Source organism: Nicotiana tomentosiformis, chromosome 10 (genome assembly GCF_000390325.3).
Source record: "Nicotiana tomentosiformis chromosome 10, ASM39032v3, whole genome shotgun sequence".
NCBI classification, from domain to species: Eukaryota; Viridiplantae; Streptophyta; class Magnoliopsida; order Solanales; family Solanaceae; genus Nicotiana; species Nicotiana tomentosiformis.
Genome location: NC_090821.1, coordinates 70,819,966 through 70,833,923, shown reverse-complemented (window position 1 = coordinate 70,833,923; position 13,958 = coordinate 70,819,966). Strand labels below are relative to the sequence as shown.

The 13,958-nt window shown below is 37.5% G+C and overlaps 1 protein-coding gene and 1 long non-coding RNA gene across 3 annotated transcripts; one reads left to right on the top strand and one right to left on the bottom strand.

Annotated features, from left to right (window-relative positions):
- Positions 1-6,484: 6,484 nt before the first annotated feature.
- Positions 6,485-8,953, top strand: LOC138900633 (uncharacterized). The gene is made up of 3 exons (XR_011411751.1): positions 6,485-6,802; positions 7,024-7,094; positions 8,180-8,953. It is a non-coding gene; the product is annotated as an uncharacterized lncRNA (long non-coding RNA).
- A 1,675-nt stretch (positions 8,954-10,628) lies between these two features.
- Positions 10,629-13,290, bottom strand: LOC104093371 (probable transmembrane ascorbate ferrireductase 4). 2 transcript variants are annotated; one of them, XM_009599100.4, is made up of 4 exons: positions 13,022-13,290; positions 12,873-12,924; positions 12,270-12,397; positions 10,629-11,135 (listed from the first exon to the last, which is right to left on the bottom strand). In XM_009599100.4, exons 1-4 carry the CDS (start codon positions 13,181-13,183, stop codon positions 10,815-10,817), a joined length of 663 nt encoding a protein of 220 aa, XP_009597395.1. In that variant the 5' UTR covers positions 13,184-13,290; the 3' UTR covers positions 10,629-10,814. The 2 variants fall into 2 exon arrangements, with proteins under 2 accessions (XP_009597395.1, XP_009597394.1); XM_009599099.4 differs by having other exon boundaries at positions 12,270-12,466; positions 13,022-13,289.
- Positions 13,291-13,958: the final 668 nt, after the last annotated feature.

Sequence of the window (13,958 nt, the reverse complement as noted above, 5' to 3'; positions counted from 1 at the left end):
CTACCTTCAGCGGATTGGCTACAGATGATGCTCAGGGTTTTCTGGAGGAGTGTCATCGTATTCTCCATACTATGGGCGTAGCGGAGACGAGTGGGGTTTCTTTTACTACATTCCAGCTTAGGGGAGAAACCTATCAGTGGTGGCGTGCTTATGAGTTGAGTAGTCCGGTTGAGGCAGCTTCACTTACATGGACTCAGTTCTCGGACATGTTTTTGATAGAGTATGTCCCTTAGAGCCTCAAGGACTCATGGCCGTGTCAGAATATGCAGTCCGCTTTAGTGATTTGGCCCGACATGCACCGGCCTTGGTTGCCACAGTTCGAGAGAGGGTTCGACGGTTTATTGAGGAACTCCACCCCAGCATCCGGATTAGTATGGCCAGAGAGTTGGAGATGGATATTTCCTATCAGTAGATTGTGAGTATTGCCAGGAGATTGGAGGGCATGCTTGCCCAGGATAGAGAAGAGAGGGAGGCCAAGAGGTTAGAGACTGGTTATTATTCTAGGGCTCGTGTCCCAGCAGCTCGCCATAGTAGGGGTTATGTGAGCCACCCCGTTCATTCAGCTCTTCCAAGCCGCCAGCGGTGTTCCAGCTCCTTCTAGACCCCCATGAGCCTTATTATGCACCGCCACTATCTAGTGTGCCTCATGCACGGGGTGTTCCTAGCGGCCAGTCCAGCAGATCTGGCCCGAGCCAGCCACAACAACCACGTCCTCCCAAAGCTTATTTTGAGTGTGGAGACACTCGCCATGTGGTGAGGGATTGCCACAGGATTAGGAGGACCTCCACAGACTTCTCAGCCACAACGTGCTCCACAGGGTCCTCAAGCTATGATTACAGCACCAGCTGCCACCCCACCTGCTCAGCCAGCTCGAGGTGGAGGTCGGGGAGGTAGAGGTCGCCCTAGAGGGGGAGGCCAGGCCAGATATTATGCACTTCCTGCTCGTACAGAGGCAGTTACTTCTGATTCTGTCATTACAGGTATTGTTCCGGTCTGTCATAGAGATGCGTCGGTATTATTTGACCCAAGATCTATATATTCTTATGTGTTCTCTTATTTTGTCCCGTATTTGGGCGTATCTCGGGATTCTTTGAGTTCCCATATTTATGTGTCTACTCCTGTGGGAGATTCTCTTGTTGTGGACCATGTGTATCAGTCGTGTTTGATTGCTCTTAGTGGTTTTGAGACCAGAGTCGATTTATTATTGCTCAGCATGGTGGACTTTGATATTATTTTGGGCATAGACTGGTTGTCGCCCCATTATGCTTTTCTTGATTGTCACGCTAAGACCGTGACGCTGGCTATGCCAGGATTTCCGCGATTATAGTGGAGAGGTACCTTAGAGTATACTCCCAATAGAGTTATTTTATTTCTTAAAGCTCAACGAATGGTTGAGAAGGGGTGTGATGTGTATCTAGCTTATGTGAGAGATATCAGTATTGATACCCCTACAATTGAGTAAGTTCCAATAGTGAGGGACTTTCCAGATGTGTTCCCAGCTGATCTTCCGGGCATGCCGCCCGACAGAGATATTAATTTTGGCATTGATTTGTTGTCGGGCACTCAGCCCATCTCTATTCCTCCATATCATATGGCTCCTCCTGAGTTAAAGGAGTTGAAGGAGCAGTTACAGGAATTGTTTGGTAAGGGCTTCATTCGGCCCAGTGTGTCACCTTGGGGTACTTTTGTCTTATTTGTGAAGAAGAATGATGGTTCTATGTGGATGTGTATTGATTACCGCTAGTTGAACAAAGTCACAGTGAAGAATAGGTATCAATTGCCTCGTATTGATGACTTATTTGATCAATTACAGGGTGCCAGATTGTTTTCCAAGATTGACTTACATTCAGGATATCATCAGTTAAAGATTCGTGAGCCAGATATCCCAAAGACTGCTTTCAGGACCAGATATGGTCACTATGAGTTTCTTGTTATGTCTTTTGGGCTGACCTATGCCCCCAATAACATTTAGGCACTTGATGCATAATGTGTTCCGGCCTTATATTGACTCATTCATCATTGTGTTTATTGACGACATTATGGTGTACTCTCGGACTCGGGAAGATCATGAGCAGCACCTGAGGACTGCACTTCAGACCTTGAGAGAAAAGAAGTTATATGCAAAATTTTCAAAGTGTGAGTTTTGGCTAGACTCAGTGGCATTCTTGGGTCATATAGTATCGAGTGAGGGGATCCAGGTGGATCCGAAGAAGATTGAAGCAGTGCAGAGTTGTCCCAAACCGTCCTCAGCTACAGAGATCTGGAGTTTTTTTGGTTTGGCGGGGCATTATCGTCGATTTGTAGAGGGTTTCTCATCTATTGCAACACCTATGACTAGGCTGACCCAAAAGGGTGCTCCGTTCAGGTGGACAGGGGAATGTGAGGAGAGCTTTCAGAAGCTCAAGATAGCTTTGACTACGGCCCCAGTATTAGTATTGCCTACAGGTTCGGGGTCTTATACTGTATATTATGATACATCGCGGATTGGTCTCGATGCGGTGTTGATGCAGGATGGTAGGGTGATTGCCTACGTGTCCAAATAGCTGAAGGTGCATGAAAAGAACTATCTTGTCCACGACCTTGAGTTAGCAGCTATTGTTTATGCCTTGAAGATTTGACGACATTATTTTTATGGTGTTCCTTGTGCGATTTACACCGATCACCGAAGTTTGCAGCATCTGTTCAAGCAGAAGGATCTTAATTTGCGTCAGATGAGGTGGTTGGAGCTACTTAAGGATTATGATATCACCATTTTATACCACCCTGGGAAGGCCAATGTGGTGGCCGATGCTTTGAGTCACCGGGCAGAGAGTTTGGGGAGCTTAGCATATCTACCAGCAGCAAAGAGGCCCATGGCGTTGGATGTTCAGGCCTTAGCCAACCAGTTTATGAGATTGGATATTTCTGAGCCAAGTCGAGTATTGGCTTGTGTGGTCTCTCGGTCTTCTCTTTATGATTGTATCAGGGAGCGTCAGTATGATGACCCCCATCTGTTTGTCCTGAAGGACACGGTCCAGCACGGTGATGCTAGTGAAGTCACTATTGGAGATGATGGTGCATTGAAGATGCATGGCAGGCTATGTGTGCCCAATGTATATGGTTTGCGTGAGTTGATTCTCCCAGGAGTCTCACAGTTCGCGATACTCTGTTCATCCGGGTACCGCAAAGATGTATCAGGACTTGAGGAAGCATTACTGTTAGAGGAGGATGAAAAAGGACATAGTAGAGTATGTGGCCCGATGTCTAAATTGCCAACAGGTGAAGTATGAGCATCAGTGGCCAGGTGGGTTGCTTCAGAAGTTAGAGATTCCGGAGTGGAAATGGGAGCGAATCACTATGGATTTCGTTGTTGGGCTACTACGGACTCAGTGGAGGTTTGATTCAGTTTGGGTGATTGTGGATAGGCTGACCAAGTGAGCTCATTTCATTCCTATGATGAGTACCTATTCTTCCGAGCAGCTAGCTCGAATCTACATCTGTGAGATCGTCAGGCTTCATGGCGTATCGATATCTATCATCTCTAACCAGGGTACTCAGTTTACATCACGGTTTTGGAGAGCTTTACAGCATGAGTTGGGTACTCCGGTTGAGTTGAGCACAACATTTCACCCTCAGAAGGTCGGGCAGTCCGAGCGCACTATTCAGATATTAGAGGATATGCTCCGTGCGTGTGTGATAGATTTTGGGGGTGCTTGGGACCAGTTCTTGCCACTTGCGGAGTTTGCTTACAACAACAGTTATCAGTCTAGCATTCAGATGACATTGTATGAGGCTTTGTATGGTAGGCGATGTCGGTCCCCAGTGGGTTGGTTCGAACCCGGAGAGGCCAGATTATTGGGTACGGACTTGGTTCAGGATGCCTTGGAAAAGGTTAAGGTGATTCAGGATAGACTTCGCATAGCCAAGTCTACACAGAAAATTTATGCGGATCGGAAGGTTCGCGATGTGGCATTCATGGTTGGAGAGCGAGTCTTGCTCCGGGTTTCGCCTATGAAGGGCGTTATGAGGTTTGGAAAGAAGGGCAAGCTGAACCCAAGGTTCATTGGTCCATTTGAGGTGTCGCGGCGAGTTGGGGGGTTGCCTATGAGCTTGCCTTGCCTCCCAGTCTAGCAGGAGTTCGCCCGGTATTCCATGTTTCTATGCTCCAGAAGTATCACGGCGATCCGTCACATGTGTTGGATTTCAGCTCAGTCCAGTTGGACAAGGATCTATCTTATGTTGAGGAGCCAGTGGCTATTTTAGATAGGCAGGTGAGAAAGCTAAGATCAAAGAACATTGCTTCCGTGAAGGTTCAGTGGAGGGGACAACCGGTCGAGGAGGCAACTTGGGATACTGAGCAGGATATGCACAACCGTTATCCTCGTCTTTTCACCACTTCAGATGTGTCTCTATACTCATTCGAGGACGAACGACTGTTTTAAGAGAAGGAGGATGTAACGACCCGACCAGTCATTTTAAAAGTAATAGCCCCGACCCCCTATTTACTGTTTCCCACGCATCTATTTCTGCTATTGTGACTTGTCGGGAGGCTTCGTTTTGGTTTTTAGAGTGTTCCGGGACACTTAGTCCCTAAAACAGGAGCTTAAGTCTTAGAATTTTGACAGTAGTCGGAACTGTGTGAATATAACTCCGAAATGGAGTTTCGTCAGTTCTGTTAGTTCCGTTGGGTGATTTTGGACTTAGTAGCGTGTCCGGATTGTGTTTTGCAGGTCCGTAGCCCATTTAGACTTGAAATAGCGAAAGTTGAATTTTTGGAGATTTGGACTGGTAGTGAAAATTTTGATATCGGGGTCGGATTCCGATTCTGAAAGTTGGAGTTGGTCTGTAATGTTGAATATGACTTGTATGCAAAATTTGGGGTCAATCGGACGTGGTTTGGTTGGTTTCGGCATCGGTTGTCGAATTTGGAAGTTTCAAGTTCTTTAAGTTTGAATCGGAGGATGATTTGTGATTTTAGCGTTGTTTGATATGGTTTAAAGCCTCGACTAAGTTCGTATGGTATTTTAGGACTTATTGGTATGTTTGGTTGAGGTCCCGGGGGCCTCGGGTGAGTTTCGGATGGTTATCATATCATTTTGGGACTTGAAAGATTTTTCTGGTGTTGGTTCTATTGTAATCGCACCTGCGCAAGGCTGGCCGCAGGTGCGAGCAAATTGGTGCAGAAGCGGATTTTGGTTGTATTTATGATATGTAATTGCTTTTGGCTAGATTTAGGCCATTCAGAGTCGGATATTCGGGGGAAAGGCATTCTTACCGATTGATTGAGCTTGGTTCGAGGTAAGTGGCTTGCCTAACTTTGTATGGGGGAACTCCCTGTAGGATTTGTACTGTTTTTTATATATGAGCGTCGTGTACATGAGGTGACGAGTACGTACACGGGCTAATTGTGTAAAAATCCGATTCTCTACTAAGCAATAACCTGATTTCTTTCTTATTTGAGTTTCATCAGCATGTGTAGTATCCTGCTAGATTAGAATAGCATGTCTACTTGCCTTAATTATTTACTTGAACTACGTGCAATATGTTTAGTGAATTTACTTGTTTTTCCTTAACTGGTACTTAGGTTGAACTGTAGAATTTCGTATCTTGACTATTGAATTCTATTGTTTAGCTGCATATTTACTTTGGGACTACAGAACGGTATTCTGGGAGATCCCCTGTACTGCATATTTACTTTGGGACTACGAAACAGTATTCCGGGAGATCCCCTACACTTTTACGTTTGGAACTACGAGACGGTATCTCGGGAGATTCCCTATTGTTATCTCTGTGTACTGAGCTATTGTCTTCTATGAATTCATTCTTTGAAAAATTTCAGCACTTATTTTACTACAATATTTCATTATGTCTTAGTTTATTATTTATATACCAGTAGGGCCCTGACCTGATCTCGTCACTACTCGACCGAGGTTAGGCTTGACACTTATTGGGTACCATTGTGGTGTATTCATTCTACTCTTCTGTACATATTTTGTGTGCAGATTTAGGTACTTCTTATCAGCCCCGCTACTAGCTGAGAGTGTTTGTTGCTGTACGGAGACTTCAAGGTATATTTGTCGCGTCCGCAGACCTCGGAGTACCCTCTATTCCCTCCTATGTCATTTACCTTCCTTACTTCTGTTATTAGATTCTGTTGTATAGAGATACTAGTTTCCTTCTATAGCTTGTGACTTATGATGTTCCGAATTTTGGAATTTTTGTGTATTTTTGAATAGTTGGTTATTATACATGCCAGGAGGCATGGTACCCAGTTATGTTGTTATTGCTACAGTTAGTTATTAAATTTATATTTTTATTTTATTATTCCGCAAAATATTAGGCTTACCTAGTCGTAAAGACTAGGTGCCGTCACGACGTCATACGAAGGGAAAATTTGGGTCGTGACAAAATCGTCGACCAAGCGCAAATTTGGCATTTTACTCTACCATTTTATTTTATTTTGACATAATTCTAGAACCTTCCTCTGCTTTCATAAACCTAATTTCTTCATCTTTAGACTTCAAACTACTCCTTCTCTTTCAGTTAAATACATCTTCTAGCTTTTCCCTTAATTTTATCTTTAATCTTCTCCAGCTTTTACTTGTCTGAATCACTTATTTGCCCTTGAACAACTTATTGTGCTTCCCAACCAAATGTCTGATGTGTGAATTCAAAGGCAACCCAAAGCCACCTACTGCTCTACCATCGTTCTACCATTCGAGAGAGATTGAGTGTACGCCGGAGCTTGCGGATGTATCAGAGCCGCCTCTTCTTTTGTTTAATATTAAAAAATCTCATCCATTGAGATCGAGTCTGGTAAATGGTAAGATTATATATTTGTTAAATATTTTCATTTGTTGTGAAAAAAATTTCAGGGTTAGTTTTCTCAACTACTTTTTTCTATTAATTGAACCATATAGCTTTTTAAGATGAAATATGTATATCGATATAAAGTTTCTTAATTATTTTGTTTATTTATCTGTTTACGCTTTTTATTCCTTTTTTTATTACAGAACACAGTGTTTGTTTTTGTTGCAACTGCAGATCACCAGCTCAGATAGTGTTGCTTTTTTCTTACTCTCACAATCTGCATGGCTCAATCTGCTTTGCGTTCGGTAATTTTTTTTCTTTCTAATTAATCTTTGTTGATGACTTTTGCCGTAAAAGATTAAATACAGATTATTCATAGTAGTAAGGAAGAAATAGCTTTTGTTGTTAATGAGTATAAAATGCTCTATTAAATGATTGAGTAATGCAACTAATTCAATCTTGTGGCATATTAAATTAAGTTAGGTATATCAAATAGAGTTTTCGGACGACCTGTATCATCACTGTTGAATTTTTGTCAACAATTAAGCAAGCAGAAAAAGTAAGAAAGAAAAAAGAGAGGATCCATGAACAATCACTAAATTAAGTGAAGATACACTAGATAGTTGTATCTGAGCCGAGAAAACAAGAATTTGCAGAAGATGAATGAAATAGTCTTCTTATTAAGATTCAAGGCAGACAAGAATGTGTTTGAGAAAAAAGGAATTCAATAGGATTTAGTATGTATGAGTTTGTATGTTTTTTCTTATAAATGCAGTTATGTATAAAGCAAAGTAGCATGTATGCGAGATTTTTAACTTACTTTGATTAACAGTTTCTAAAATGGAATCGTTGTGTTCTCTATTAATTGATTAATTTTAATTGTAGTAGAAGTTAATAAAGATGAACTGCAACTCTATGTTATTGAGAACTTCTTTAGAAATTGATCGAAGTATATTGTAGCGGAAAGTAGTAGGAGTATGTTGTTACTCTGGGTTAATGGGTCATCTTAATGTATATGCTATTGCTATTGCTGATTTATGTCTTTTTCCCTCTCATATCTTGCCTTTGAGCGCGCTAATGCGTTGAAAGATTACTAAGGCGTTGGAAGATTATTAAGACGTTTTAAATCCCCATTTTGGGTCCATTTAAAGTTTTTACCTCTTATAGGAAAACCAGAAAAAATAATTATATTTTCTTATGCAAGATACATGCTCTTAAATGCTTTGATTCAATGATATTTCTGTCAAGTTTACAGGGTCAAAATAAACCTTGTAGATTGTGATGTTGTGGTTGAAGAGCTATTTCTTGTGGTCTTACTCTTTTGAGAATCAAATCTTGAATTAGTGTCTCTATTATGTTGTTTATTAAAGTGCTTCGCTGATATATGTAGGTGGAAGGCTTTAGATTTTGCAGATCTCAGAAAGAATTCATCGACGTTTTTCAATGTCAAGAAACCAGAAATTGATAGTTTTTGGTGGCTGGAACACGTATACGATGAGCGAAGGGTGGAAGGGGACGGTCAAAGAATGGGAAGGCTAAAACACTTGCTCTGCAACATTGGCTAGAAGTTGTGCATTGTCCGAAATCTTTTTCATATCTTTCGTCCTAAGAAGCATTAAAGCTTTTATATCTATTCACCCATACTGCTGCCTATTGAAGTGACTATTTGTTGGAGTTATTATGGCATTGAATTCTCTTAATAAATAAAGTCTATGTGAAATATTTCAGTAGGTTATTTAATTCTTCAAGAGTGCCCTTTATTATGAAACCGATTCTTTCATCTACTCTAACGCATGTTTTGAAAGTTGAATCTCTCAACTTTTCTTCTACTGGTGAGTATTCCCTTGTGGGATTTTGCACATGAGTTGAAATATCTCAGGGCTGACATCTTCTTATAGTAGCAACTTCCTTTTGAAGGTTGTATGTTGGAGATGGGAAAGAAATACATCTTGAAGTGCAATAGATGTGCATGCCGTTGTATCTTCGTCAAAACAACAATAAGGTTGTCTTCTGAAAGAAAGGGGGGAGAGGGGGATACTAGGAAAACTATCTGCAGAATCAGTTGATGTATCCTATTTGTTGGTAACCTGGATCTAGATATTTTTCATTCTTATAGTTGAATTGGTTATCATTGAGTTAGATTAGTTATGTTTTCTTCTAGCTATCATCGGGTTATATTAGTTATGTTTTCTTTTGCTTCGTGTTTGTTGCTATCCATTTTCCAATATGACCATAGTTTTGAAGTTATTGTGAAAATAACTACTTGATTCTTGTCATTTTTTCTCTATATTGTCAGAGATATAAATTTGATTTTGTTCACATGAGCAGAGACATCTAAGTTACAGCGTTAGGCCTGTGTTTGGCACAGGGGTCACCTTATCTAATTATATTAAAAGAGTGATAGTGAAACATGATGCCAAGTTAAGTTAAGTCTTATCTAGAGAAACTGCTACTTCGCACTTTAAAGGCTAAATTTAACTAGATTTTATGACAAAATTTCATCTATATCTATATTATAGATTTGTATAGATAATTTGGAATGCTAAAAAAAAATTAAAAGCTAAAATACAAAATCTTTTATATTCTTATTAGATTATATCATTTCGAGATTTTGTATATAGATAAAGTCAAAAATAAAAAAAAGATACAGAACGATGAATGAGTTTCAAGTAAAGGAGTATTAAATTAATAATCAACTTTGTTATCTATGTTATATTAAAGGAGAAAATAAGCAAGGACATCAAATCTAAAAACAAACTAATAAAAAATTCACATGATAGTGCAATCATAGCGAGCAACAAATAAATCAATAACGATAAAGAAACAAAAGAAGAAAAATAGTATAAAATATAAAATGATAATATGTATTAGAATTTCAAATCAGAAAGCGTTTTTGAGTTATAATGACAAAAATCATACATATCTAAAATATCACATAACTTAAATCTTAATAGATAAAGTCAAAATTCAAAAATATTAGGTAATGAAAAAATATCAAGCAATAAAGCATAGTGTTAAAAGATAATTAATTTTAATAATTAAATCTTAAAAATTAAAATTGTAATAAGACGTCAAATGAGAAGTAAAACTTAATTTCTAGGCATATAATACAAAAATACCAATTATTTAAAAAAATTGGTAGATTTATAACTAATAAAGAAAAAATTAATTTATATTTTTGACGAATTCAAATAAAAATGTAAAATAGAAAAAACGTTTCAAGAAAAAGTTTTAGGAGTAAGAAAAAAAAGAATATATATATATATATATATATATATATATATATATATATATATATGTTAAAAAGAGATAATTAACAGAAATATTAAGACAAGTAACGTCATAATAACAAATAAAATATTACTAAATATAGTAGATTATGTAATAAAGAAAAGTGAGGGATTGAAAAGTTTTTCGATTACTATATGAATCTTTTTCTAATTTCATCTGATTTTCTTATTGGTCATGTTTCATTGGATAAGAAAAAGAAAATTAAAATTTAATTCAAGCAATATGAAATAATATGGTCACACAAATTAGATCACACAACATAATTTATATTCTGTGCAATACTAGTTATTATTAAACCAAAACATCAGACTTTAGTTTATTCAATTAGTTGATATGATTAGAATCTCTAAAGGAAGTACTTTCAGATAAATTTTTGGCTAGTTACAAAATACAAAATTTTAGTTTAGATACTTCAGTGTAATAAATCATTAGTTCAAATACCATCTGTGAAGTTTGCCCCAAATATTGCCAAGCACACTAAAGAAGAACCAAGTCTGCTATTAGTCTCTGCAGGGAGATTCTGGCCTTACCAAAATGCAAGAAGATTGAAAAAAAAGGAACTTATGAACCTTCTTCATTTACAAAAACAACCACTAAAAAAGAATATTTACATGATAATCATCAGTATACAGCTATGTAAACTAACAACAATAAAAAAAACCTCAGTGATTTCCGACAAGTGGGGTCTGGGGAGGGTCTACCTGGAACCCGGGAAGGGCAGAGAGGCTTTAAAACTAAGAATGTAGCTTATTACTAGAGTAAATGGTCTTAGAATGTGGTGTCTGATGCTTTGGCAATACAGCAGCAAATATTACCATGCCACTGAGGAGAGCTAAACCAAGTCCCATACCATTTACGATCATCGACTCTGTGCAACGTTTCTGCACAGCTCCTTTTGTTTGTAAGAAGGTTAACTTTTCGAGAAGGCCTGTTTCTGCTGTTGCCACTGCCAAGCCATATGTGTACAGGCCGAGGAATACATGCCAAGGAAGAAGGCGTATTCTTGTCATTCGCACTTCTCCTCTGTGCCAAAAGCTTAAGAAGCCCATCAACCACTGCAGTAACATGAAACACCTTTCCATACAATTAAACTTCTTTTCCAAACGCAAAGGTACATTATAAATTAATCATATTCCAAACAGAAAGAACTATGTTTGTCAGTTGAAATACTAGTTCTTAAGCACATCAAACTTTAAATAAATTTCTCTCAATGATAAATCATCTATTCTGCATTGTTCATTAGTGCAAAAACAACCCGAATTCCACTTTACTTCATGTTGGATAATTTACTTTACAATCTCTAGAGTCCACAGCAGCAAAAAGATGCAAATGCCAGGAAGATATGAGCTAAATATGTTATAGTCTTGGCCACTCAAAAAGGTGCAGAAGTTAGTTCGCCAAGCTAGAACAATAAAAAGGATCTAAGTTTTTAGATTATTATACTAATCCCAGGCGAAACCAGGATTTGAACCTTATGAGTTCGAGATTCTAGTCATTTTAAGTTACTGAATTCTAAATTAATAATTTATACATATTCAGTTCATATCTTAAGACAAATGTAGGTCTGGACCAAAGCTACAGGCCAGATCGGCCAAACATGTAACTCGTATGCTAGCTCCACCCATGATACTAATGTCATTATACAATGAGGTCTTTAATCACTTTCTTTTTTCGTCCTATACTTCCAAGAGCAAATAAATTTATTGGCATTACGATAAACATAAAAGAGACACATATATATATATATATATATATATATATATATATATATATATATATATATAAGCATCTCGAATAACTAGTGACAATTGTTTTTTCGTTTGTTCCTTCTTTCTTGATCTATGTGGAGGCTTATAAATCACTCTTCTAATTCTTCTTTATGCACAATTATTCAACTAGTTGGTCTCATCCTAATTGCAAAGACGTGACGTCCCACCAAACTACTATAATAGGAAGTGAAAAGAGAGTACAAAAGAAGATACTCTTATCCTTTAAAAGGCATAAACAGTAATAAATAGATGATATTTTCACATTCTTAGAAAAAGAAGGCAACTTTCAGAATCAGTTGCCAGATCGATTTACTTTCCCCAGAAACTGCATTCTTGACCTTAATACATTTTTTCTTTAATTCAAAAAATTTGCTAATAGAAGAAATAGCGATGAGGAAACACAATGTGCAGAAGAAATACCTGAGCCCCAAATAGGGAAACACAAATGAGACCCATCCAAGAATGCAAACTATAGAAATTAGCCACAATCCCATCACTGCTATGGAATTTTGTCCATATCCCAAAAATCCCACAAGCCAAGGCCAGCCCTTGTAAACACAAGTGCCCTGATTTCTTCAAATTTCTTGAACCTGGCAACCATCTATGCACCAATATGGCTACAAAAAAAAAAAAAATTGAATTTTTGAAAATATAAAGAAAAAAAGAAAACCCCACTTTCCAACATCATTCTGCTAGAATTTAAATTATATACCTTAATATTGTAATTAAATTTAACACTATTAGGTCCTTTCTTTGCGTATCATAACATATAACCTGCATTATTTTCAAGATTACAAATCCTACTTTTTACGGTGGATTACCGGGGGCGGCGTTAGAATTTGGCCGCCGAGTTCATCTAAACCTAGTACTTTCGATGCGGAACATAAATTTATGTGTAAAAATTCATTAAAATTAAAACAAATAGTAGGTCTGAACTCATGACTTGAAAAATATAACGTATTATGCTAAAAACCTTAATAGTTAAACCTATAAAATCTAAATCCTAAAAGAAGTTAAACTCACCTTCTCCACTTACAAGAATGAAGCCAATTACCATTAATAATGGATGAAGCACCTGCCAATTAAAACCAAACAGTATATAACTTAAAAAGCCCACAAGTTTTAGTTCAAATGTACAACATTACAAAGGTACAAAAGAGCTCAGTACTTACAGCATAAATAAGGTCTTCTTTAGAAGAAGAATGAGGGTAAAAGCTAGTCTTGAAGTGAAGAGCCCAAGTAAGAACAAGAAGGGCAACAATGGAACCTGAAACTCTTGCTAAGACAAGTAAATAAAATGGTGAAAGTGATAGTGAAATCTCTGAAGTAGCCATGGCTCAGTCAGTGCTAGCTCACTGTGGAGGTAGTAGTAGTAGTGGTGTTGTATTATTTGCACTGAGCAACCGACACTATTTTCTTACTTTTGAATAAAGTAATGCAAACGCCTAGAATTGATGATCAAAAGGACCCTCTTTATAAATTGTTTAATATAGAAAGAATTGTTTGTATGTTAATAATAGCACTGTAATTTAACTACCAAAAACTATGGTGCGAGGCATAAGATTTCTTTTTTATCTTTGACTAAAGATTTTAGATCGGAGCTTTAAGAATAAAATAAAAATATTTATAATAGTGAGGTTTCAACTTTAATGAATTATATATTATACGAATTCAAATTAGTTGGATAACAATAGCGCATATTGTACACAAATGTTTTAAAAAATATTGTCACGTGAAAAGTTGTAACTTGACTCTTTTCAAGTATTAAGTAAAATCAGCATTATTTTGGAGTAATAGTGTGTGTAGCACTTAAGGGGACCAAATCATGTCAGTTCAAAGAGGTTAATATAACAAGCGTTGGTCCAAATTATATCAACTTATCTACCCATTTTAGGCCTTAATTAAATCATGTCTTGACCTTTACTCTTTGTTGGTTTCCTCTTTTCTTTTTTGAGTTTATGTATGTCGTTGACTTGCTCATATGGCATACTTCTGATGATCACTTTTTGATATTTTCTTGTTAAAATTGTTGGTAATATTTTTCTCAAATATTTTTTTAAACATCAAGTACGATTTACGAACATAGGAAAAGGTACAATTTTGTCCATA